This window comes from Arachis duranensis, chromosome 2 (genome assembly GCF_000817695.3).
Source record: "Arachis duranensis cultivar V14167 chromosome 2, aradu.V14167.gnm2.J7QH, whole genome shotgun sequence".
NCBI lineage: Eukaryota > Viridiplantae > Streptophyta > Magnoliopsida > Fabales > Fabaceae > Arachis > Arachis duranensis.
This window is the reverse complement of record NC_029773.3, coordinates 17,405,895-17,433,014: the sequence shown is the minus strand read 5'-3', so window position 1 is coordinate 17,433,014 and position 27,120 is coordinate 17,405,895. Positions and strand designations below refer to the sequence as shown.

The window sequence follows — 27,120 nt, the reverse complement described above, 5'->3', positions numbered from 1 at the left end:
TTGTTTGTTGTGAGTTTGGGAGCTTTTGGAGCTTGTTGGTGCTTGTTAGAGTCCTTTTGAAGGCTTGCTTGTGGTTTGAAGCTCAACTTGTTCTGGTTTGAGATTTTGATTCATATTGAAAATCGGCCAAGGTATGGTTTCGGTTTCATCTATATAGTATATAATATTCATGGACTCTTAGGCTAGTAACCCATAGGATAGGTTTGGATTTGAATGGTTGTTGAGTTGCTGAATGATGGTATGTAATGATTTATGATGAATTAATGATTGTTGGGTGTTGAATGTTGATGTATGATGATTTATAATGGGTTGAGGAATTTTTGAGTTCAATGATGATGACTAATATTGATATGATGAGGATGAATGAATGTGTGGATTGAAAGGTGGTTTGATATATTATATGTGATGTTGAGGTTGTTGGGATGTTAATTGATGATTCGGAATGGTTGATAAATGGCTACATGGATATTGGTAGTTGGACTTGAGAGATTGATAATTGAAATTGATGATAGAATGATGATTAGTATATGTATTGGTGAGAAATTGTTTGAAAAGTTATATGTTTGATGATTGAGATGGAGAATGATTAAGTGTGATGGAAAAAGTGGTGGGAATGATGAATGGTGACCCAAAAAGGGTAGATTGTGTTGTAATTGGTAGTTTGGTATGATTTTGGGTGGATGTGGTTGGTAAAAGTTGGTTTTGGTGAACTTTGTCTCATCATAACTTTTGCCTAGAACTAAATACATTGAAAACCCTTTAAATTGATATAAAGTTTGCAAAATTTGAAATTTTGTAGAGGAAGTTATGATCATTCAAAGTTGGTGTTAAAAATTTGAAATTCTACAAAGTTGCAAAATTTTGTGATTTCTGGTATGTGCGCACACACAGCCTTGTGCGTACGCACACCTCTGTGAAAATTTCAACCTGTGTGCACACACAAACCTGTGCGTCCACACACGCAGAGGCAGGCAATCTGCTTGCAGCGCTAGCACAGCTTGTGTGTGCACACACCAATGAGAACATGCAACCTGTGCGTACGCACAGACCTGTGCGCACGCACACGTTGGGAAGGCTAGTCTGTTGGAGGCGCTGGCATAGATTGTGCAAGCAAACAGACATTAACAAATTTGACACCTGTGCGTACGCACAGCTCTATGTGTACGCACACTTTTGAAAACTCTTCTGGGCGTGCGCACGCACACCCCTGTGCGTACGCAAATGCCATATTTCTCAAATTTTAACTTTGTTTTCATCTATTCCACCTTCCCAACAAGGTTGTAAAATTCTATAACACCATTTTAAGACTCTTGGGCCTAGTTTTGGATATTTAAACATGGGATAGGACCTAAGGAATTTGATTTGGTATTGTTTCGAAAAGTTATAGAACGGAGGCTTAGGTTTCTGGTGTACTGAGCATGGGTTTGATGGAGTGCGAGTGAAGAATAGTTTGTGAATTGAAAAGTTGATGAACTAGTGAGTTTGGAGTGAAAAGTTATGAATTAATGATGGTTATGATGAGAACTTGGAAATGGATGATTATGGTTGATGGAGTGAGTATGAATGGAAGGGTGCTTTGAGCACTGGCCTCTGAGATTGAATCTGTGATTATGATATGTTTTGTTATCTGTCGTAGGGGCTGTGGCAGTCTCCTGCCTACATTCGGATGTGAGAGTTGAAGCTGGAATTCTCACTCATCCCTCTGAAAGGAGAAGGTGGTAGGGCACTCATCCCTCAGAATTATTCCTCCTTATGCGCAATAGAGAGACTACTCTGGGAGTTGTCAAACGGATTTTCTGTCGGGTTTGATACAATAACCGACATGTGATATCATGGACAATAGGACAGACATTCATCATATGCATTTTCAATCTGTGTGTATGCTTTGCCGACTTGTAATTGTATGCCTAATTGAATAACATGCCTATTTGCTTACTTGAGTTACTTGCCTTATATGCTTCTACTTGTGTTTTACTTGCATTGTAATTAATTGTGATTTCTATTGAGATTGAGGAGGTTCGGAAGGTGGTGGCGATGAGATCGCATATAGAATAGGTTAGTGAAGGCTGTGGGACAGCGGTGTTTGGTTAGATTAGAAATACCCTAAGATAGATTACCCTTTTATTGTATTATGGTTTAAGTTATGCTTAATTGTTTTAGTATGTTTTAAGATAAATCTGTGATGGATATGAAGTTCTAGGATTGCCTCTGGCGTCCTGAGGTCTTATATCCTACATCACTGGGCACTATTACCATACTGAGAACCTCTGGTTCTCAGACCATATTTCTATTGTGTTTTTCAAATGCAATTTGTAACCCACCTCAGTGAGTTGTTTGGTTGATGACAGAAGCGGAGGATTCGGATACCTTTTTGGAGTCTTTTTTGGTTTATTTTGTACATGTCTCTCACTTTTGTTTGTTTTGGCCTAGAGGCTTGTATTCGAGAGCACAAAACTTGTATAAGCTGTTTTTACTGTCTGGTTTCTTGTATGGTCTATATATGGCTAGCCAGCTCAAACTCTGTGAGCCATGGCTATTTTCGTATAATATTATATACTTTTCTTTTATTATCTTATATGTGTTTCTTGTGCCTTAAACTAGTAGCTTCGTTAGTACATTTTGCACTTTTGAAATCCCGTTTTTGAGCTATATCCTTCATCGGGCTTCTAGATTATATTAATTCTTTCTATACATTTTATGTATAAGCGTTAGGATTGTCGTAACCTCTGATTAACCTTTGCTTTACGGCTAGAGGAAAGGCTTAGGGTAATTAGGGTGTTACAACATAATCCCTCTATTGGTGATAGGGCACATATTGCCTCTAATAATATTAATGCGCAACATAGAGACAATGTCCAGGTTAGCTACCGGACATGTTGGGTTTGGCTATATAACCGACAAATGAGCTCATTAGCTATAGGATAGGCATTCATCATATGCATTTGTATGTTTTGCTTGAGTTTGAATTTGTTTCGGTTTGCCTAATTGCTAAATTGTTATTAACTGCTATCTATACTTGTGCTTTCCTTGTCTGTTTTGCTTGTGTTTGTTCTAATGTGGTACTTTTGAGATTATTGGTGATGAGATGATGACTGTGTTTATTGATTATGTGATGGGTTGAAGGCTGTGATTGATTTCTGATTGAGGTATTAGGAAGGTATAAAAAATCAAGCTGGTTCAGGATAGACGTAATGAACCTATGCTTGGAACATGTTGGTCATTCATATAGTCTAGCAAACTAATTAAGATTTCCTTATAAGGAAAGAAGGGTTTTGGATTTCTAAAAAATTAAATAGTATTTCTTTGAAAAGGTTTTGGATGATTAACAGTTATTTTTTTAAAAAAGATTCATAAGACGAGCGATAATCACTGCAATTGAAAAATAGTTTTCTTTTAAATATCCTCTTATAACAATTCTGAAACCCTCTACTGAGAACCCTTTCGAGGATGATGATATATATATATATGTTTTCATTTTCTGTATTTGATTTCGTCTTAGACTTTATTTTACCCCTCGTCATTTGTCATTTTGAGATTTTAGAGGGGCAGAACTTGTATATTAAGAAGTTTTGGATAGTCTATGTACTTATTATTATGTAAATATGATATGCGACTGTGTGATTTTAAAGTAAAGACATTTCGCTTTCATAATTAAAGATTCGATTCATATTCGCGAAGGCTCAATATTAAATAAATATAGTATCAAATTAAAGGATTAAAGGTAAGTAACCCCTAAACTTTTAGTACAATCATGAGGTTTTAAAAATAAAGGTGTTACATGAATGGGAAACTCATGATGTCAAATCGATACCATATCATGATTATATCGAAGAATTAATTGAGGGTTTTGATGAGATTGTCTTTGGTCATGTATCACGCGAAGACAATTATTTGGCTGATGCTTTGGCCACGTTATCCTCAATGTTCAAAATAAGTGATGATAGGAATGCATTACTCATAAAAGTGAAAGTCCATAATCAGCCTACACATTCCCACATAGTGGAATCAGAGCCAGATGGAAAGCCCTGGTATTACGACATCAAATGTTACCTTCAAGAATAAAAATACCCTCTAGGTGCATCTGAAAATGACAAAAGAATTTTAAGGAGATTAGCCATGAGCTTCTTTCTTAATGGAAATGTTCTTTACAAGAGAAATTATCATACAGTTCTACTCAAATGTGTAGATGCCAAAGAGGCTGAAAAAATCATTAAAGAAGTGCATAAAGATACTTTTAGAACTCATGCAAATGGACATGCGATGGCAAGAAAAATACTCAGAGCCAGATGTTATTGGATGACTATAGAAGAGGATTACTTCAACCATGTGAAACGGTGTCATGAATGTCAAATTTATGGTGATAAGCTTCATGTACCACCTGGACCTCTATATGTTTTGACTACGCCATGACCATTTTCTATGTGGGGGCATGGATGTCATTGGTCCATTGAACCAAAGGCTTCAAACAGGCATCGATTCATCTTAATGACCATTGATTACTTTACAAAATAGGTGGAAGTTGCTTCTTATTCTAACATTACACAAAGTGTGGTGACCAAGTTCATGAAAAGGGAGTTGATTTGTCATTACGGTATACCAAACAAGACCATTACTGATAATGCTACCAACCTCAACAATAAGTCGATGAAAGAGGTGTGCAAAAAGTTCATCACCATATCATCCAAAGATGAATGAGGCAGTTGAGGTAGCTAATAAAAATATTAAAAATGTTATTCAAAAGATAATTGCCACATACAAAGATTGACATGAAATACTTTCTTTTCGGCTACATGGATATTGTACTTCTATTCGTACGTCAATAGGGACAACATCATTCTCTTTAGTCTATGGAATGGAGGCAGTACTTCCTATTGAAGTCGAAATTCCTTCCTTTTGAGAGTCTAAATGGAAGCAAAATTGGAAGAATTATAGTGGATCTAAAATTGATTCGATCAATTGAATTTCATTGATGGAAAATGGTTAGCTGCATTATGTCATGGCCAAATTTATATGAAAAGAATGATAAAATCTCATGAAAGGAAAATCTATCCTTGGCAATTCCAGGAAGGCAAACTGGTCCTCCTCAAGAAGATCTTGCCCATTCAAAAGGATTAATGTGAAAAGTGGACACCAAACTATGAAGGCCCTTACATTGTAAAGAAAGCATTTTCTGAAGGGGCACTAATCCTTACTACGATGGATGGTGAAGACTTTCCATTGCAAGTCAACTCAATTGTTGTAAAGAGACATTATGCATAAATAAGATGAAAGTCTAAAAAAAATAAAAAGTAAATAAATAAATAATAAAAAGCAGAACACCCAAAAGGCTGCAACAGCAAAAAGCAGAACACCCAAAAGTAAAACAAAAAATGAGGTTGTTAATATCTCGAAGAATATGACATTCTAGAAGATGGCCTAGATCAACATACTCATCAATATCTTTGAGAGCTGGTTACAAATGATTCGAACTAGAAACGGTTTACTAGTATTGTCATTCTAAAGGAATTTATTCGATAAATTAGTTGTATTCTCTTCTGTTGTTGGTTTGTGATCCTTTGTATCAATCATCTCATAAACAGCACACCCACTTGTGTTGATGAACATCTTTATTGAATTATTTGTTTTCTCTTTTGTCTTGAATTTTGTGATCCTTTTGCCAATTATCTCATTAGTAATACCTTTGCTTGTTTCAATGTGCATTACTAGCTATAGATTGCAAAACATCTGCTAATTTTATAGATGGATGAACACCAAAAGTCATAAATGATTATGGGCTCTTTAAAAAAAAACCAAAAGAAAAAAGATAATGCAGATTATATGGTCCTTTTGCAGAACAAAATGCAAGAGAAAGAGAAAGAAAATTAGAATGTTCTAAGTTCTTTCCACTTTGAATGCGATCGATGATAATAAAGATATGTAAAATATGAGAAACAACAATTACACAACAATCATGCATCATATCTGTATACAAAAAAACCTCATTTGATTTCTATTTTGAATTATGCTTTCAAAAAAATTCATCATCATTATCGCATTTTTATCTCAAATAACTCAACCATCAGATTTTTATTGTGTGGGGCAATCATATTCGACTGGTATCCAAAAACAGTTTTTTCATTAGGAATAGTCTCTTCTATCTAGTATCCATTATGTTGAAACTAACTCGTTAGTGATCAAGTCTTTCATCGAGGGGCAACCATACCCAACTGGTACTCATCTTGTTTTTTAATTTCTCATAGGAAAACCATACCCAACTGGTACCTATCTTGTTTTTCAATTCTTCATAAGGGAAACTATACCCGACTGGTACCTATCTTGTTTCTCAATACCTTATGGGGTGACCATATCCGTTTGGTACCCATCTTGTTTTTCAGTTCCTTATAGGAAAACCATATTCGACTGGTATCAATCTTGTTTTTCAATTTCTTGTTGGGTGAACATATCCAACTAGTACCTATCTTATTTCTCAATACCTTAGGCGGCGACCATATCCGTCTGGTAATCATTTTGTTTTTACTTTATTTATAGGGCAACTATATCCGACTGGTACCTATCTTATTTTTCAATTCCTTTTAAAAAAATCATAGCCAATTGGCATCCATATTGTTTTCTTGCATGCGACAATCATACCCGACCGGTTCCTATCGCTTAACTTTAATGATTGCTAAGTAAAAACACGATATATTTTTCAAGAGCAAATTTAAATCAACTCCTTTGTCTTTTCATTTTTCAATAGAATGACAAAGGAGATCAGTTGATGATACCTAAATTTATCCATCTATCTTTATTATTTAATCAAACTATATATCTTTATTTCTTTTTTTTCAGTAAACAAAAAATATAATAACAATTTTTTTAATAAGTTTCTAATATAATAAAAATAAAAAAACAATATAACAATAAGAATGGTTCATCACAAGCAATTTTTTTTTGAAAGCAAAGAGCTCAACACAGTACAGTGGAGCAGTCAAACAGGAATAAACAAACAAGTTACAATAGACGCAAACATATTAAAAGAAACCCCTTGTCATCTCCGGAATTGCCATCAACAACTAAAGGGGTCCACACCTCTCCATTCGTTGTGGCTCAATACAGTCATGTGAATGATTTCTTCAACACTCTTGCTCTTGTTCTGAAATATCCTTCTATTCCTCTCCTGCCATATGTTCAAAACCACCGCACAGAAGCATCTCAATCGTTGCTCTCTATCCTCCCTCCTCTTTGGCTCTTCCGTCCAACACATAAAATGTTCCCGCATTGTCCCTGAAATAGACAATTGTTGGCCAATCATTGATAACCAATCACTCCACACCTGCCAAGCAAATTCATAGCACAAAAATAAATGGTGCACATGTTCCGCATATTTATTACATAGAACACAGACGTTATCTTCCTGGTTAATGATTCCTAGCCGGCATTCTTTTGTATTCACCCTACCTATTAGGACAAACCAAGCAAATAGTTCTACTCTAGGTGGGACCAGCCCTTTTTACATGGTCTTTGTGAAGCTGTAGCTTGTCACCTCCTCTGGGAGTGTCGCTTCCTGCAAAACCTGAACAAATGAGTTAGTTGAATAAACTCCTTGTCTATCATATTTCCATACTACCCTATCCTCTCTGTTAACTACTAGTTGCACAGGTCTCAATGCCTCATGTAATTGACCCAATAGTCCCAACTCCCATTGAAAGAGCTCTCTCCTCCACTGGAAGTTTCAAATCCAGTCTAGCCTATTCCAAAACCCACAATCCCCTATAACAGACCCACATTGGTTTGAAAATGAGAAAAGCCTGGGAAACTAGTCTTTTAGAGGCCCACAAAGCAGCCAAATATCCTCCCAAAATCGTGTACGCTGCCCATCACCAGTCTCCATAGACAACCCTGTAACCATCGTATCCCTTATATGGTCATTCGTTATTTGTAGCAAGCAGATATCCTTCCATGGTCCTCCCCCAGTAGGTAGCACTTGGGTTGACAGCAGCACATGAGGATTCAGATTATAGCAGGAGCAAACCACCTTCTTCTATAACGGGCAATCCTTCTTAGTAAATCGCCACCACCACTTAAACAACATAGCTGTGTTGCGAACCATAGCATCCCTAACTCCCAATCTGCCTAGTTTTTTCGGGGCCTGCACCACGTCCCATTTTACTAATGCCATCCCATTACTACCATCATCCTTATTCCACAAGAACCTTCTTTGCAGTGAAATCAATTTCTCAGCAACAGCTTTTGGCAATTTGAACAAACTTAAATAATACACAGGCAGACTATTTAATACTGATTTAATCAGCACCAACCTTCTAGCTTTATTCCAAATTTTAGCCTTCCACAGACTTAGCTTCTCCTCCACTCTGTCTATTATAGGCTTCCAGGTCTTCACCAACCTCAGATTTGCACCTAAGGGAATACCCAGGTATTTGACTGGAAGGGACTCACCCTTACACCCCAACAACTGACACATATTCTGGGCCCACTGTTCTTCACAATTTATCGGAATCAAACTTGATTTGTCAAAATTGATACTGAGACCTGACATCAACTCAAAGCATCTCAATTGTCGCCTGTAATTCTTGATAGTGTCCATCTCTGGTGGGCAGAACAGGATTGTGTCATCAGCAAGTTGAAGGTGTGACAGCGCTATACTATCTCTGCCAATCACCAGAGGTGATATACGCCCATTCCTGACTGCCTCTCCCACCAACCGATGTAGAACATCCACAACCAGTACAAATAAGAACGGAGAGAGCGGATCACCTTATCTCAGGCCTCTTTCCATCTTGAACGGCTTAGATGGTGACTCATTTATTAGAACCGACATAGATGTTGTGGAGACACACTCCATCACCCACGATCTCCATCTATTGCCAAACCCCATCTTCTGCAGCACTATGTCCACAAAGTTCCACCTGACTCTATCATATGCCTTTTTGAAATCTAACTTGATTATTGCTGCCTCCTTTTTCCTCATTTTGAGCCAGTTGACCATTTCACATGCGATGAGCACCCCATCATGTATTTTCCTACCCTTTATAAATGCACTCTGGGTTTTCCCTTGGTGCACGAAATTGTGATCTCTAACAATGGCGCTCAACTTGGTGTGCGCATTTATAACTCAGCACTTTCTTCGCAACTTCACATCACTAACCAGCAAGTGTACTAGGTCGTCCAAGTAATAAACCTTACGTGAGTAAGGATCGATCCCACAGAGATTGTTGGTATGAAGCAACTATGGTCATCTTGTAAATCTCAGTTAGGCGGATTCAATTGGTTATAATGGTTTTTCAAAAATAATAACAAATAACGCATAAAATAGATGAAAGAGATACTTATGTAAATCCTTGGTGTAAATTTCAGATAAGTGAATGGAGATCCTTTGTCCCTTCTAAATCTCTGCTTTCCTACTGCCTTCATCCAATCCTTCATACTCCTTTCCATGGCATCCTATATGTAGGGCATCACCATTGTCAATGGCTACATCCCATCCTTTCAGTAAAAATGGTCCAAATGCTCTGTCATAGCACGGCTAATCATCTGTCAATTCTCGATCATGTCGGAATAGAATCCATTGACTCTTTTGCGTCTGTCACTACGCCCAATAATCGCGAGTTTGAAGCTCGTCACAGTCATTCAATCCCTGAATCCTATTCGGAATACCACAGACAAGGTTTAGACTTTCCAGATTCTCAAGAATGGCCGCCAAAGGGTTCTAGCTTATACCACGAAGATCCTGATTAAGGAATCCAAGAGATACACGCTCGTTCTAAGGTAGAACGGAAGTGGTTGTCAGTCACGCGTTCATAGATGAGATTGATGATGAGTGTCACGGATCATCACATTCATCATATTGAAGTGTAACGAATATCTTAGAATAAGAATAAGCTGAAGTGAATAGAAGACATTAATACTTTGCATTAAAACTCGAGATACAGCAGAGTTCCACACCTTAATCTATGGTGTGTAGAAACTCCACCGTTGAAAATACATAAGTGATGGTCCAGGCATGGCCAAATGGCCAGCCCCTCTGAATGATCAAAAGACTGAATGGTCAAAAGACTAGACACTAGTACAATAGTAAAAAGTTCTATTTATACTAAACTAGCTACTAGGGTTTACAGAAATAAGTCTAAGTGCAGAAATCCCCTTCCGGGGTCCACTTTGGTGTATGCTTGGGCTGAGCTTGAGCTTTACACGTGCAGAGGCTTCTCTTGGGGTTAAACGTCAAGTTGTAACGTCTGTTTGGCATTTAACTCTGGTTTGTGACGTGTTTCTAGCGTTTTACTCCAGAATGCAGCATAGAACTGGCGTTGAACGCCAGTTTGCATCGTCTTAACTCGAATAAAGTGTGGACTATTATATATTGCTGGAAAGCCATGGATGTCTACTTTCCAACGCCATTGAGAGCGCCATTTGGAGTTTTGCATCTCCAGAAAATTCATTTTGAGTGCAGGGAGGTCAGAATCCAACAGCATCAGCAGTCCTTTTTCAGCCTAAATCAGATTTTTGCTCAGGTCCCTCAATTTCAGCCAGAAAATACCTGAAATCACAGAAAAACACACAAACTCATAGTAAAGTCCAGAAATGTGAATTTTTCATATAAACTAATAAAAACATCCCTAAAAGTAGCTAGATCCTACTAAAAACTACCTAAAAACAATGCCAAAAAGCGTATAAATTATCCACTCATCACAACACCAAACTTAAATTGTTGCTTGTCCCCAAGCAACTAAAAATAAAATTGGATAAAAAGAAGAGAATATACTATAAATCCCAAAATATCAATGAATATTAGTTCTAATTAAATGAGCGGGACTTGTAGCTTTTTGCCTCTGAATAGTTTTGGCATCTCACTTTATCCTTTGAAGTTTAGAATGATTGGCATCTATAGGAACTCAGAGTTCAGATAGTGTTATTGATTCTCCTAGTTAAATGTGTTGATTCTTGAACACAGCTACTTTTATGAGTCTTGGCTGTAGCCCTAAGCACTTTGTTTTCCAGTATTACCACCGGATACATAAATGCCACAGACACATAACAGGGTGAACCTTTTCAGATTGTGACTCAGCTTTACTAAAGTCCCCAATTAGAGGTGTCCAGAGCTCTTAAGCACACTCTTTTGCTTTGGATCACGACTTTAACCACTCAATCTCAAGCTTTTCACTTGGACCTGCATGCCACAAGCACATGGTTAGGGACAGCTTGATTTAGCCGCTTAGGCTTGGATTTTATTTCCTTGGGCCCTCCTATCCATTGATGCCCAAAGCCTTGGATCCTTTTTACCCTTGCCTTTTGGTTTTAAGAGCTATTGGCTTTTTCTGCTTGCTTTTTCTTTTTCTTTCATATATTTTTTTCGCCACTTTTTTTTCGCAAGCTTTGTTCTTCATTGCTTTTTCTTGCTTCAAGAATCAATTTTATGATTTTTCAGATCATCAATAATATTTCTCTTTTTTATCATTCTTTCAAGAGCCAACAATTTTAATATTCATAAACAACAAGATCAAAAATATGCACTGTTCAAGCATTCATTCAGAAAACAAAAAGTATTGTCACCACATCAATATAATTAAACCAATTTCAAGGATGAATTTGAAACTCATGTACTTCTTGTTCTTTTGTATTAAAAACATTTTTCATTTAAGAAAGGTGAAGGATTCATGGATTTATTCATAGCCTTAAGACATAGACACTAGACACTAATGATCATGTAATAAAGACATAAACATAGACAAACATGAAGCTCAAAAACCGAAAAACAGAGAGATAAGAACAAAGAAGTTAAGGAATGAGTCCACCTTAGTGATGGTGGCGCCTTCTCCTTGAAGGACCAATGGTGTTCTTGAGCTCCTCTATGTCCCTTCCTTGCCTTTGTTGCTCCTCCCTCATAGCTCTTTGATAGTCTCTAATCTCATTGAGAATGATGGAATGCTCTTGGTGTTCCACCCTTAATTGGGTCATGTCATGACTCAATCCTTCTAGAGAAGTGTTGAGTTGTTCCCAATAGTTATTTGGAGGAAAATGCATCCCTTGAGGCATCTCAGAGATTTCTTGATGATGAGCTTCCTCATGCGTCTCTTGAGATCCATGAATGGGCTCTCTTGTTTGCTTCATCCTCTTCTTAGTGATGGGCTTGTCCTCTTCAATGAGGATGTCTCCTTCTATGACAACTCCAGCTAAGTAGCATAGATGGCAAATGAGATGAGGAAAAGCTAGCCTTGTCAAGGTGGAGGGCTTTTCGGCTACTTTATAGAGTTCTAGAGAGATGACTTCATGAACTTCTACTTCCTCTTCAATCATGATGCTATGGATCATGATGACCCGATCCACAGTTACTTCGGATCGGTTGCTAGTGGGATGATGGAGCGTTGGATGAACTCCAACCATCCTCTAGCCACAGGCTTAAGATCCAGTCTTCTCAATTGAACCAGCTTGCCTTTTGAGTCTCTTTTCCATTGAGCTTCTTCCACACATATGTCCATGAGGACTTGGTCCAACCTTTGATCAAAGTTGACCCTTCTAGTGTAGGGGCGTGCGTCTTCTTACATCATAGGCAAGTTGAAAGCCAACCTCACATTTTCTGGACTGAAATCTAAGCATTTCTCCTGAACTATTGTAAGATAATTCTTTGGATTCGGGTTCATACTTTGATCATGGTTCCTAGTGATCCATGCATTGGCATAGAACTCTTGAACCATTAAGATTCTGACTTGTTGAATGGGGTTGGTAAGAACTTCCCAACCTCTTCTTTGGATCTCATGTCGGATCTCCGGATACTCATTTTTCTTGAGCATGAAAGGGACCTCTGGGATCACCTTCTTCTTGGCCACAACTTTATAGAAGTGGTCTTGATGGGCTTTAGAGATGAATCTCTCCATCTCCCATGACTCAGAGGTGGAAGCTTTTATCTTTCCTTTTCTCTTTCTAGAGGTTTCTCTGGCCTTAGGTGCCATCAATGGTTATGGAAAAACAAAAAAGCTATGCTTTTACCACACCAAACTTAGAATGTTACTCGCCCTCGAGCAAAGAAAAGAAAAGAATAGAAGAAGAAGAAGAAGATATGGAGGAGAGGGAGAGATGTGTGGGTTTCGGCCAAGGGGGAGAAGAGAGGGTTGTGTTGTGTGAAAATGAAGAAGGATGGAGGAGTTTATATAGTGGAGGGAGAGGGTAGTAGGTTCGGTCATTTAGGGTGGGTTTGGGTGGGAAAGAGATTTTGAATTTGAAGGTAGGTGGGGTTTATGGGGAAGAGTGGATGGATGTGAGTGGTGAAGAGGTGATGGGGAAGAGAGATTGAGGTGATTGGTGAAGGGTGTTTGGGGAAGAGTGTTATTGGATTGTGTGAAGAAGAGAGAAGGTGAGTTGAGGTAGGTAGGGATCCTGTGGGGTCTACATATCATGAGATGATCCTGTGGGGTCCACAAATTCTGAGGTGTCAAGGATTTATCATCCCTGCACCAATTAGGCGTGTAAAACGCCCAAATGTAGCATGTTCCTGGCGTTTAACGCCAGACTGAAGCTTGTTTCTGGCGTTAAATGCCAGCTTTCCTCATGGTGCAATCCTGGCTTAAATGCCAGACTGCTACATGTTTCTGCTGTTCAACGCCAGATTCATGCTCTGTTATGGCGTTGAACGCCAGCCAGATGCTCCTTACTGGCGTTTAAATGCCAGTAGGCTCTTCCTCCAGGGTGTGCTGTTTCTTCTGCTATTTTTGATTCTATTTTTAATTTTAGCAATTGTTTTGTAACTCCACATGATCATGAACCTAATAAAACATAAAAGAACAATAGAAATATATATAAATAAAAATTGGGTTGCCTCCCAATAAGCACTTCTTTAATGTCAATAGCTTGACAGTGAGCTCTCATGGAGCTTCACAGGTATTCAGAGCATTGTTGGGACCTCCCAACACCAAACTTAGAGTTTGAATGTGGGGATTCAACACCAAACTTAGAATTTGGTTGTGGCCTCCCAACACCAAACTTAGAGTTTGACTGTGGGGGCTCTGTTTGACTCTGCATTGAGAGAAGCTTTTCATACTTCCTCTCCATGGTTGCAGAGGAAGATCCTTGAACTTTAAACACAAGGTAGTCCCCATTCAATTAAAGAACTAGCTCTCCTCTGTCAACATTAATTACAGCTCTTGCTGTGGCTAGGAAGGGTCTTCCAAGGATGATGCATTCATCCTTCTCCTTCCCAGTGTCTTAAGATTATGAAATCATCAGGGATGTAAAGGCCTTTAACCTTCATTAACACGTCCTCTACCAATCCATAAGCTTGTTTTATTGACTTGTCTACCATCTCTAATGAGATTCTTGTAGCTTGTACCTCAAAGATCCCCAATTTCTCCATTACAGAAAGTGGCATAAGATTTATACCTGACCCCAAGTCACACAGAGCCTTCTCAAAGGTCGTGGTGCCTATGGTACATGATATTAAGAATTTACCAGGATCTTGTTTCTTTTAAGGTAGAGTTTGCTGAACCTGTGTATCTAGTTCACTAATGAACAAGGGAGGTTCACCTTTCTAAGTCTCATTACCAAACAACTTGGCATTCAACTTCATGATGGCTCCTAGATATTGAGCAACTTGCTCTTCAATTACATCTTCATCCTCTTCAGAGGAAGAATAGTTCTCAGAGCTCATGAATGGTAAAAGGAGGTTTAATGGAATCTCTTTGGTCTCTAGGTGAGCCTCAGATTCCTTAGGTTCCTCAGTTTGGAACTCCTTTTTGTTCAAAGGACGTCTCAGGAGGTCTTCCTCACTGGGATTCTCGTCCTTCTCCTCCTTTGTGCATTCAGCCATATTGATTATATCAATGGCCTTGCACTCTCCTTTTGGATTATCTTCTGTATTGCTTGGGAGAATACTAGGAGGAGTTTCAGTGACTTTCTTACTCAGCTGACCCACTTGTGCTTCCAAATTTCTAATGAAGGACCTTGTTTCATTCATGAAACTCAAGGTGGCCTTAGATAGATCAGAGACTATGTTTGATAAGCTAGAGGGTCTCTGCTCAGAATTCTGTGTCTGTTGCTGAGAAGATGATGGAAAAGGCTTGCTATTGCTAAGCCTGTTTCTTCCACCATTATTAAAGCCTTGTTGAGGCTTTTGTTGATCCTTCCATGAAAAATTTGGATGATTTCTCCATTAGAAATTATATGTGTTTCCATACGGTTCACCCATGTAATTTACCTCTGCCATTGCAGGGTTCTCAGGATCATAAGTTTCTTCTTCAGAAGAAGCCTCTTTAGTACTGTTGGAGCATTTTGCCATCCATTCAGATTTTGAGAAATCATGTTGACTTGCTGAGTCAATATTTTGTTTTAAGCCAATATGGCATTCAAAGCATCAATTTCAAGAACTCCCCTCTTCTGAGGTGTCCCATTACTCACATGATTCCTCTCAGAGGTGTACATGAATTAGTTATTTGCAACCATGTCAATGAGTTCTTGAGCTTCTGCAGGCATTTTCTTTAAGTGAATGGATCCACCTACAGAATGGTCCAGTGACATCTTACAGAACTCAGATAGACCATAATAGAATATATCCAAAATGGTCCACTCTGAAAGCATGTTAGAAGGACACTTTTTGGTCATCTGTTTATATCTTTCCCAAGCTTCATAGAGGGATTCACCATCTTTTTGTTTGAAGGTCTGAAAGTATCACAGATCTGCAAGAACTCAGTTAAAAACTGGTAGGGATCTTCTGATGGAAGTCCATGAAACTTGCAGTTCTGTTGTATTAGAGCAACTAGTTGAGGCTTCAGCTCAAAATTGTTTGCTCCAATGGCAGGAATTGAGATGCTTCTTCCATAAAAGTTGGAACTAGGTGTAGTATAATCACCAAGCATCCTCCTTGCGCCTTCATCATTGTCATTGGGTTCGGCCATGTCTCTCTCTTTTTCGAGATTCTCTGTAAGGTTTTCTCTGGATTGTTGTGCTTTAGCTTCTCTTAGCTTCTTCTTCAGAGTCCTTTCAGGTTCAGGATCTGCTTCAACAAGAATGTCCTTGTCCTTGCTCCTGCTCATATGAAAAAGAAGAGAACATAAAAGGAAGAGGAATCCTCTATGTCACAGTATAGAGATTCCTTTATGTGAGTAGAAGAAGGAAAGAAATAGAAGAAGGATGAGAAAAATTCGAACACAGAGGAGAAGAGAGGGTTTGAATTTTTAGATGAAGAAAAGTGTTAGTAAATGAATAAATAAATAGAAAAAGATGAGAGAGAGAGAGAAAGAAATTCGAAAATTGTTTTTGAAAAAGAGTTAGTGATTTTCGAAAATTAAAAGAAGAATTAGAATTAAAATTTGAAACAATTAGTTAATTAAAAAGAATTTTAAAAAAGGATGAGGAATTTTCGAAAATTAGAGATAGAAAAGTAGTTAGGTGGTTTTGAAAAAGATAATAAACAAACAAAAAGTCAATTAGTTAGTTGAGAAAGATTTGAAAATCAATTTTGAAAAGATAAGAAGTTAGAAAAGATTTTGAAATTGGTTTTGAAAAAGATATGATTGAAATTTATTTTGAAAAAGATTTGAAAAGGAAGTTAAAAAGATTTGATTTTTAAAATTAAAATTGATTACTTGACTAACAAGAAACTAAAAGATATGATTCTATAATTTAAAGATTGAACCTTTCTTAACAAGAAAGTAGCAAACTTCAAATTTTTGAATCAATCACATTAATTGTTAGTAAAGTTTTCGAAATTTTGAAATAAAATTAAGAAAAAGATTTTGAAAAAATATTTTTGAATTTTCGAAAATCATAAAAGAAAAATGAAAAAGTTTTGATTTTTGAAAAAGATTTTGAAAAAATAGGATTTTTAAATTTGAAATCTTGACTTGACTAACAAGAAACAACTTATTTTAAAAGTTTTTGACCAAGTCAACCCAAAGATTTCAAAATTTTATGAGAGAAATAAGGAAAAGATATTTTTTTTCTGATTTTTTGAATTTTTAATGATGAGAGAGAAAAACACAAAAATGACTCAATGCATGAAAGTTTTAGATCAAAACACATGATGCATGCAAGAATGCTATGAATGTCAAGATGAACACCAAGAATACCTTGAAGATCAAGATGAACATCAAGACTTATTTTTGAAAAATTTTCAAGAAAAGAAAACATGCAAGACACCAAACTTAGAAATTTTTAATGCTTAGACACTAAGAATGCAACAATGCATATGAAGAACAAGAAAAGGCACAAAAACAATAAAATGTAAAGATCAAACAAGAAGATTCATCAAAAACAACTTGAAGATCATGAAGAACATATGCAATGCATGAGTTTTCAAAAAATGCAAGAAAAATAGAAACATACAATTGACACCAAACTTAAAACATGACAAAAGACTCAAACAAGAAACACAACATATTTTTGGTTTTTTTATGATTTTATTATTTTTTTTTTTGAAAAACAAAAACAAAGAAAAATTTTGAAAAGAAAATTACCTAATATGAGCAATAAGATGAACCGTCAGTTGTCCAAACTCGAACAATCCCTGGCAACGGCGCCAAAAACTTGGTGCACAAAATTGTGATCTCTAACAATGGCGCTCAACTTGGTGTGCGCATTTATAACTCAGCACTTTCTTCACAACTTCGCATCACTAACCAGCAAGTGTACTGAGTCGTCCAAGTAATAAACCTTACGTGAGTAAGGGTCTATCCCACAGGGATTGTTGGTATGAAGCAACTATGGTCATCTTGTAAATCTCAGTTAGGCAGATTCAATTGGTTATAATGGTTTTTTGAAAATAATAATAAATAATGCATAAAATAGATGAAAGAGATACTTATGTAAATTCTTGGTGTAAATTTCAAATAAGTGTATGAGATCCTTTGTCCCTTCTGAATCTCTGTTTTTCTACTGCCTTCATCCAATCCTTCATACTCCTTTCCATGGCAAGCTGTATGTAGGGCATCACCATTGTCAATGTTTACATCCCATCCTCTCAGTGAAAATGGTCCAAATGCTCTGTCACAGCACGGCTAATCATCTGTCGGTTCTTGATCATGTCGGAACAGAATCCATTGATTCTTTTGCGTTTGTCACTACGCCCAACAATCGCGAGTTTGAAGCTCGTCGTCATTCAATCCCTGAATCCTACTCGAAATACCACAGACTAGGCTTATACTTTTCAGATTCTCAAGAATGGCCACTAAAGGGTTCTAGCTTATACCACGAAGATCCTGATTAAGGAATCCAAGAGATACACGCTCGTTCTAAGGTAGAACGGAAGTGGTTGTCAGTCACGCGTTCATAGATGAGATTGATGATGAGTGTCACGGATCATCACATTCATCATGTTGAAATGTAACGAATATCTTAGAATAAGAATAAGCTGAAGTGAATAAAAGACAGTAATACTTTGCATTAAAACTCGAGGTACAGTAGAGCTCCACACCTTAATCTATGGTGCGTAGAAACTCCACCGTTGAAAATACATAAGTGATGGTCCAGGCATGGCCGACTGGCCAGCCCCCCTGAATGATCAAAAGGCCGAATGGTCAAAAGACTAGACACTAATACAATAGTAAAAAGTTCTATTTATACTAAACTAGCTACTATGGTTTACAGAAATAAGTCTAAGTGCAGAAATCCACTTTCGGGGCCCACTTCGGTGTGTTCTTGGGCTGAACTTGAGCTTTACACGTGCAGAGGCTTCTCTTGGGGTTAAACGTCAAGTTGTAACGTCTGTTTGGCGTTTAACTCTGGTTTGTGACGTGTTTCTGGCGTTTTACTCCAAAATGCAGCATGGAATTGGCGTTGAACGCCAGTTTGCGTCATCGTAAATCAAATAAAGTGTGGACTATTATATATTGCTGGAAAGTCCTAGATGTCTACTTTCCAACGCAGTTGAGAACGCGCCATTTGAAGTTCTGTATCTCCAGAAAATTCATTTCGAGTGCAAAGAGGTCAGAATCTAACAGCATCAGCAATCCTTTTTCAGCCTGAATCAGATTTTTGCTCAGGTCCCTCAATTTCAGCCAGAAAATACCTGAAATCATAGAAAAATATACAAACTCATAGTAAAGTCCAGAAATGTGAATTTTGCATAAAAACTAATAAAAACATCCCTAAAAGTAGCTAGATCCTACTAAAAACTACCTAAAAACAATGCCAAAAAGCGTATAAATTATCCGCTCATCATCCCTACCAAAGCTGGCTTCACATGTCTCATCATCATAACCAAAACCTTAGAGATAACCTTGTAAATGCATCCAACTATAATGATAGGTCACAGATCTTTAATCTCCTTAACTCCAGTGAACTTAGGTGCCAACGCCACCCAGGTGATGTTAGAGTCTGTCGGCAACCTTGACGTTTGAAAGAACCCCATCACTGCAGTCGTAGGCCCAATCTCAGCCCAATATCTCTTGACAAAATTCATGTTGTACCCGTCGCACCTTGGTGCCTTAGAGGACTCACAATCCCACACAGCTTCTCTGATCTCCTCAGGTGTCGGCAGCGCTTCCAGATTTACAGAATCTTCCTGCTCTATCCTACTTACCAGACCATCTCTAAAACTCATCAAAGGAGACTTATCCTGTTGATATAACTCTTTGTAGTATTCCTTAATAGCAATTTTTATTCTGGCTTGGTTCCTGACCAGCCTACCATTGATCAATAGTGTATTGATCCCATTATTCCTCCGTCTTGCTGAAGCTATGTTGTGGAATTATCTCGTATTTTTGTCCATCTCCTTAGCTTGCCGAGACCGCGACATCTGTTTCCAATGGACTTCTTTCCTGGCATACCACCTCTCACAGCAGGTAACCAGCGCCTTCCTCCTAGCCTCCATCGTTTCGTCATACACCCCAGTGCTTACCAAATCATCAATCTTCTTAATTTCTTCCTCAAACCTTGTAATCTTCTTGTCCATATCCCCAAATTTAGACTTATGCCAATTCCGTAACGGGACTGTCAGAGCCTTCAACTTATCTGTGAACTTCATCTCCCCTAATCCTCTCCACTCCTCCTTTACGAAGTTAAGGAAGCCTTCATGTGTAAACCATAAATCTAGGCTTCGGAATGGCCTTGGCCCTACCCTCTGCCCCATGTACTCTAAGATGACAGGACAGTGATCTAACAAGCCCCTTGGTTCACTGCATATCCGAGCCTCAAGGAACTCTTCCAACCACTCCATGCTAACCAGAGCTCTATCTATACGACTGCAAGAGTGTCCCTGAAACCATGTGAACTTGCGATTTGTGAGCGGTAGATCCACTAAATGCATATCTTGTATCCAACTCCTGAATTCTTCTGCCGACCTAGGTAGAACATCAGTACCTTGCCTTTCTTCCACATGCACTATTTCATTAAAATCTTCCATGTAGCAGCTAGGAACCTGACATAATCCAACCATGTAACTCATCTCTTCCCACACCTGAAGCTTCGCATCTCTATTATGTGCACCATAAACCAAGAAAATAGCACAACTGTAATTATTCTTTACCAGGACCCCTTTAACACACAACCATCTCTCCTCCTTATAACAATTATTCTTTTTAAACACTGATTCATCCCATATTAACAATAGTCCACCCGCTGCACTATCAGAGCCAACAAAGTCCCAGCCTGCACCACCTTGCCCCCAAAGTCTTGCAACATCAAATCTTGTCACAACCTATTTTTTAGTCTCAATCAATCCTAGCATATCTAATCTATATTTTTTCTTCAAATCCTTCACCATTCTTACCTTGCCATCACCCCGTAACCCCCTAACATTCCAAGAGCTAAATATTATTTAAAATTCTTTTTACACACTTGTTTTTATGTTTAGGCCTGCACCGTCTCAGTTTTTCCTTCTGCTTTGCCAATTTTCTTTTGCGTTCGGTTTCTTCATTCTGCGATTGGAGTATTGCCATAATGTCTTCTTCCTCGTTGACCAGCACAACGCCCGACTCCTTTGCCAACTCCCATGTTTTTCGGTTCTTTAGCATCTGCTCATCCAGCTTCAAGCCCTGCGTATCACGTCCTCTGCCACATTCCCACCTTCCTCATACCCAGACTAATCCTGCCTAGAATCCCTCCTCATACCACGTTGAGAACGAACTGGGCCTCTACCACCCAGAGTCACATCCGAACAGGCAGAGCTTGCCTCGCCAGAGACCGGATTCGCGTTTAACCTGTTGGAGCTGCGACCAGGCCTCGTCTCTTCTCCCTTTGCAACCGCGCCTTTGAAAATGTGAGGCTCAACATTCTCCTTCCGCGTCGGTCCCGTCGCGCCATTACCCCCAGCGCATGAACCACCTCCAAGTCTCGTCGCCTCACCATCAATCACGGAGGCAGCGACGTTCTCCGTATCCCCAATCTGATCGCTGTCTCGAGTTCGATTGTGTGCATCTCCGCCCTGGCTCCATCTGATTTCGTCATCTATAGACCGCCGAACTTCCCTCCGGTCAGCCCCAACAGCGCGTCGTCCTCATCCCCGAAAAGAATCACGCTATTGTGATGGCTGCGTATCTGTACGTCTCTGCTGTTCAGAGACCCGCATCTAGTCCAACCCGGGGTCCCCAGCACAAGCTCACTGTACCCACCACTATCCTTACTTGAGGCTGGGCCCAGCTGGATTTGGTTATCCTGTTCTATGTTCTTGTTTTGGCAAGCCCAATCTTGTTTGTGGAAAGCCTTATGTTGTTTCCCATTATTGGCTCCCCATTTAGCCCATTGTAATTATAAGACAGCGTCATCTCTAAATCAGCCTCATCACTCATAACCGTCCCTCCACCTAAATCAGCCATCCCATAATTATCGCCTTTAACTAATTGATCTGTTTTGAAATTCAAGCGATTTTGATAATTACTACCATTAAACCATTCATTCAAAATTGTCATTGGAATTACCACTCTACCCTCGTCTCCTTCCTCTTTCCGGTTCACATGTATGATCATGTCTTCGTCTTGAGCGATCTCGTGCGGTGGCTCTGCTTGTAGTCCATGTTCCATACCCATTCCTAAGCTTGTATTTGTGTTGCCAAAGTTTCTTTTTCCACCGGTCATGATAACCTCATTACCCAGATTCTCCGTACATTGCAGGTTGCATGCCTCATGTCCAACTTCTTTTACCAACACATCAAAGCCCCCAGAACCCACTGTTATATGGATCCATTCCTGAATGACGTCCATTATGCGACCTACTGTGGAAGAATTGCACAATTCTGTCTCTCGAGCACACCCAACTACTTCTCCCCGCTAGCTTCCTATCGTGGTGAAAGTTTTCGCAGACCATGCGTGTAATGGAACCCCAAAGCATTCAAGCCACACCCTACGAGTTTCACTATGTTCCGATTCCTCCTATCGCCATACACTGTGGAATACGCGTAGGAGGTCATCACAAGCAATTGATAGACAATAATGAGAATATCTTTATAACTGCTATATTGCTGTTTGGTTTGATTGAAAAAAATAGAAAATAATAAACTCTTATATTCAACTTGATTAAAAAAATTATAAAATAAAAAAAAATCAATAAATCAAAAGTTGATGATGAAGATGAGGAATGAAGTAGTAGACAGTAAAAAAATTTCAGAATTATTTACCAAATATCACTGCTAGTGGAGACATGGGTGAAAAAAATAATTTTAATAATGTCAATCATCTCGTACTCTATAATTTTAAAGAGAACAACGAGAGGAAGACGAAGACAAAACAAAAAAATAGGAAGAGCTAAAATAGAAAAAAAAAAGATAAAAAAAATTCCTACAAATAATTTTTTTTTCTGAAAAATAGCATCATGAGGTTATTATTCTTTCATCATGTTAAGTCATATTTACTTCATACTTATATTTATATTGTCAAGTATATTTTTTTAGATGTAAAAATAATATTCTCAACCTAGTTCTTATTGTAAAATGTAGATGATAATAATAAATACAAAAAATTTTATAATTGTTCTTTTTTGCTTTATCAAAAAAAAAAAAAAACAAGAGACAATATTTACTTATTTTTAATATGCAGAAGAATAGGTTTTATTTAAAAAATATGAAATAAAATCACGAAAAAAAGAAAACAGGAAAGAAAACTCACATGATCTTTTTAATCTTCGTCAAAGAATAGGATAAAAAAATAGCATCAATCGATATAATATATGGTCGAAGAGCGTTGGTGTTTATGAAGATTGCAAAAAAGAGTGAAAGTAATATTTCAATTCGGAACTAAATAAAATCTGGAGCTAGCTAGCAGGCTTATTAATTAATAATATATTGGAACTTTGAATAAAATGAAGGCACACAGCATTAATATGGGAGAGATGAACTAACATTAAAATAGAAAATCTAATATTTGAATGGAATTCAATTTTTGTATGTGTGTGCATTTGTCATGTTTAGATGCATGTGCAAGTTACTGAATTGTTCCAATTTTCAAGAGGTGATTATTTACTATTTAAACTTTTGTTTCATTTTTTTTTCTTTTTTAACACATATTGATTAAGTTTTGTTTATTTTGCATAGAATTTGTATATTTCAAAGTAGGTTTGTTCCCTCTCTTACTTTTATTTTTTTTTTTTTTTATTTGATATAAAATATGAATACATACACTACAAAAAAATTATTCATTTAGGTTACTCTTGAAAAGTATAATTAAAAAGAAAAAAAATAATGCCTTCGACAAAAATTACGTTTTTATTATTTTAAAGACGTTTTAATAAGAGATTAAATGTCTATTTGACTGTTACCTATTTATTTTTATGCTATAACAAATCAACATATATATTTAAGAATAACATGTGACTAAAATTAACTTTTTTTTTAGTTTAATCATGAGCATTGATTAAATTTAATGTTCATAATCATATGATGATGATAATATTAATAAGTAAATATCAATTTTTTATGAAATTATCAAAATATAATATATTAAATTTCGCCAATTACATTGACGAAATTTAATATTAAAAATAAATAAAATATTTTTTAAAAACTCTAATTTAAGATTCCTAGAATTTTATTTTGAGTTTAATCACGACCAACAACGCTGATTAAATTTGATTTGTATAACAAAAAATAATAATGACATACAATAAATATATATTTTCTTATAAAAAACTAATATATTGATTCTCGCCAATTACATTGACGAGATTTAATCATCAAAATATTAAAAAGATATAAAATCTATTAAATTTGATTTTCATGACAAAATAATAATAATCATATAAAATAAATATTTTTTCTATATATAAAATAATAAAAACATAATATATTATTAGTTCTTGGCAATTGCGTTGACGAGATTTAGTTATTAAAATAATAACCTAAATAAATAATATATATTCTATAAAAAATCAATAAAAATTAAATCTGCAAATAAAAAAAGATAACCGTTTAAAAATGAACTATATAAGGTGCTAATATCTTATTTTTTCGTAATCGGCTCCCAAACCTAAATTCTGGTATCATAATTTTTTTTCCTTTTGACATTCAATTAGCCATTCTATTTTTTATAAAAGATTATTTGGTAAAGACTCTAAATCTCATAATACAAATTCTCTAACAAACAATAAATAAACTTTCATTCAACATTCTTAAATAAACTTTCATTCAACATTCTTGATTACGCCGTTCCGCATGAGGACGTTGCGTCATGGTATTTGAACTAAATCCTCCTGTGAAAGAAGATTTAAGTCCTATCTGCGGGTACCCAACCCAATCCAATCCAACCCGATCGAATAGGGTTGCCAATTCGATCCGCTGCGGGTAGGATTGGGTGCGAAGCGGGTAGGGTGCCGGTTGAGTTTCAACCCTACCCGCACTCTCCATAATATGTGTTATACTTATATGTGTTTAAAAATGTTACATATGAGAATTGAACCAAGAACCTTAAGCATGTGCAAAAAGTTCTTGGCCATTGAACCAAATTTATAAATTTATAATCTTTACTTATTAGTTTTGTCAGAGATTTACGAAAAAGGAGAGATCAATTCAAAAGCAACCTTCAGTCAAATAAACGGCGTCGTTGTACGTTTAGGGTCCAAATAAAGAAAAAAGTAGCCTTCAATCCTTCACTTTCTCTCTCTTCGAACCATGGAAGCCTTTGCACACTAAGCTCTAGCCCCTTCGCCAAACAGCTTCGTCTTCGTCTCACCGTCTTCGTCTGCATTCTGGGTGTTCGTCATCTTCGCCTTTCTTCTGCTTGCCGTCGTCCTCGTCTGCCCTCTGCTCGCGCCATCGTCTTAGTCTGGTCGCCGAAGGTTTGCACTGCCTGCTCACTGCTCTCTGTTCTTCCTTTTTTTATTTTTTTCATGCACTCTATTTCTGGCTTTCTGCTCACTACTATGTTCTCTCTCTTTTTGATTGCTCACTGCTCTGTTCTTCATTTTGTTGTGTTTGTGCTACTTGTTATTGAACTGTGTTGTGATTTTGTGTTTGTGTTTGTGCTAATTCATCTGGTGATTCTGTTCGCCGCCTCAGATCGAAGGTCAGTGCTTGCTCACTTGTTCTTCATTTTTTTAATTTTGTTAATGCTTTTTTTAGTATTCTGCTGTGCTGCTATTTTGTGTGTGGGTTGTGATTATTTTGTGTAGTGATGTGCTGCTTTGTGTTTTGTTAATGCATTTCTTTTCCAATTTCAAAGCAGTGATATAGTCACATTTTAATTAATTATGATAATAATAATATCTTGTAGCTTTATAGTTAGCATCATCAGGCTTTCGCATTCAAATCAGTGATACATACTAAACAATTTCCAGAAGTTTTACTGAGATTAATATAAACGTTGCAATATGATGGTCCAGCTTTAATTTATGTACAACAAATTCGATTCATCTAATTTAATTTCAAGAATTGTAGTTATATTTTTTTAACTGAATTTTTTAGTTTTCCAAATATATTATATATGTTAAATATGGGTATTAAAGAAATGTTGAATTGAACTACCACTTAATTTTTTAAATATACTTTTGGATCTTTCTGTCAATTTGGAACTATCTATTTGTTTTTTAGCCCCTAGCTAGAAATCATGCACAAATTAAATCCCTGAGTTATGGTATGAAAACCGGAGGTTCTCAGTATGATAACAGTGCCCAGTGATATAGGATATAAGACCCCGGAACGCCAAAGGCAATCCTAGACTCCATATCCATCACAAGAATTCAAACTTAAAGCATTCTAAAACAAATGAGCATAGTTATATAAAACTTTAACGTAACTAAACAGGGTACTATATCTTAGAGAATTTCTATTCTAACCAAACACCGAGTGTCCCACAGCCTTCACCAACCTATCCTCCATGCGATCCCATCACCACCGCCTTCTGAACCTCCTCAATCCCAGTAGAAATCACAATTATATACAATTCAAGTAATACACAAGTAGAAGCATATAAGGCAAGTAGATCAAGTAAGCAAATAGGCATGTTATTCAATTAAGCATACATTTGCAAGTCGGCAAAGCAGACAAACAGATAGAAAATGCATATGATGAATGCATGTCCTACTGGCTGTGATATCACATTGTCGGTTCAACTGCCAACCCAAAACATCTCCATAAAGATGTCGCCCTTCGGAATCATCATATGGGAACCCCCGAGATATAGTGCTCGGATCACTGTCTAGGGTTTTGTGCCTGCACGCTTTATTGATCCAAAGGGATGCGAGCGGGATACTCTTGCCACGAACCTCACATCTCAACGCAAGCGGGACGAACCACCACCCTTACGCCGCCGCCACTACCTCGACAGGCGGGATCCAACCGCCATCCCTGCCGGGTGCATAGCGTCTCATAATCTCAATACAAAATAGTAGTGCACTGGTTTTTCAGAAAACAATTTCAGTACATCAATGATTCCTCATCACACATTTGAGTCCTCGACTCATCTCAACCACTGTCAATTCACATTTTTATTTTGAACTCAATAGTTCCTCAATTCTCATCTCAAACATCAACCATTCATCCCATACCATTAATCCATCCTCAGTACACCAGAAACCTAGGCCTCCGTTTTCTAAGTTTTCCAAAAAATATCATCTAAAACCCTTAAGTTCTTTCTCATATTTTAAATGGGCAAAATTAGGCCCAAGAGTCTTAAAATTGTGTTAGAGAAGCTTGCAATCTTGTTGGGAAGGTAGAATAGTTGAAAACAAAGAAAAATTTGAGAAACAGGGCGTGTGCGTACGCACAAGGGTGTGTGC

General features: G+C 37.3%; 2 protein-coding genes across 2 annotated transcripts; both read right to left on the bottom strand.

Annotated features, from left to right (window-relative positions):
- Window positions 1–8,020: 8,020 nt before the first annotated feature.
- LOC107473843 (uncharacterized) lies at window positions 8,021–8,986 on the bottom strand. The gene is made up of 2 exons (XM_016093429.1): window positions 8,813–8,986; window positions 8,021–8,689 (listed from the first exon to the last, which is right to left on the bottom strand). Exons 1-2 carry the CDS (start codon window positions 8,984–8,986, stop codon window positions 8,021–8,023), a joined length of 843 nt encoding a protein of 280 aa, XP_015948915.1.
- A 10,242-nt stretch (window positions 8,987–19,228) lies between these two features.
- Window positions 19,229–21,487, bottom strand: LOC107473841 (uncharacterized). Its single transcript, XM_016093428.1, has 6 exons — window positions 21,482–21,487; window positions 21,120–21,343; window positions 20,782–20,970; window positions 20,690–20,711; window positions 19,704–20,617; window positions 19,229–19,604 (listed from the first exon to the last, which is right to left on the bottom strand). Exons 1-6 carry the CDS (start codon window positions 21,485–21,487, stop codon window positions 19,229–19,231), a joined length of 1,731 nt encoding a protein of 576 aa, XP_015948914.1.
- Between the last annotated feature and the right edge of the window lie 5,633 nt (window positions 21,488–27,120).

Bases quoted from the DNA above. Each gene is read 5' to 3' on its own strand.
- LOC107473843 (XM_016093429.1), bottom strand. From the start codon at position 8,986: ATGGTCAACTGGCTCAAAATGAGGAAAAAGGAGGCAGCAATAATCAAG. The intron at 8,690-8,812 runs GTTCTAATAAAT...TTGGTGGGAGAG, and splicing joins TCTCCACAACATCTATGTCG to GCAGTCAGGAATGGGCGTAT.
- LOC107473841 (XM_016093428.1), bottom strand. The intron at 20,971-21,119 runs GTTAAACGCGAA...GGAATGTGGCAG, and splicing joins CCTGGTCGCAGCTCCAACAG to AGGACGTGATACGCAGGGCT. The intron at 20,712-20,781 runs GTGCAGGCCTAA...TTGGAATGTTAG, and splicing joins CAGAAGGAAAAACTGAGACG to GGGGTTACGGGGTGATGGCA.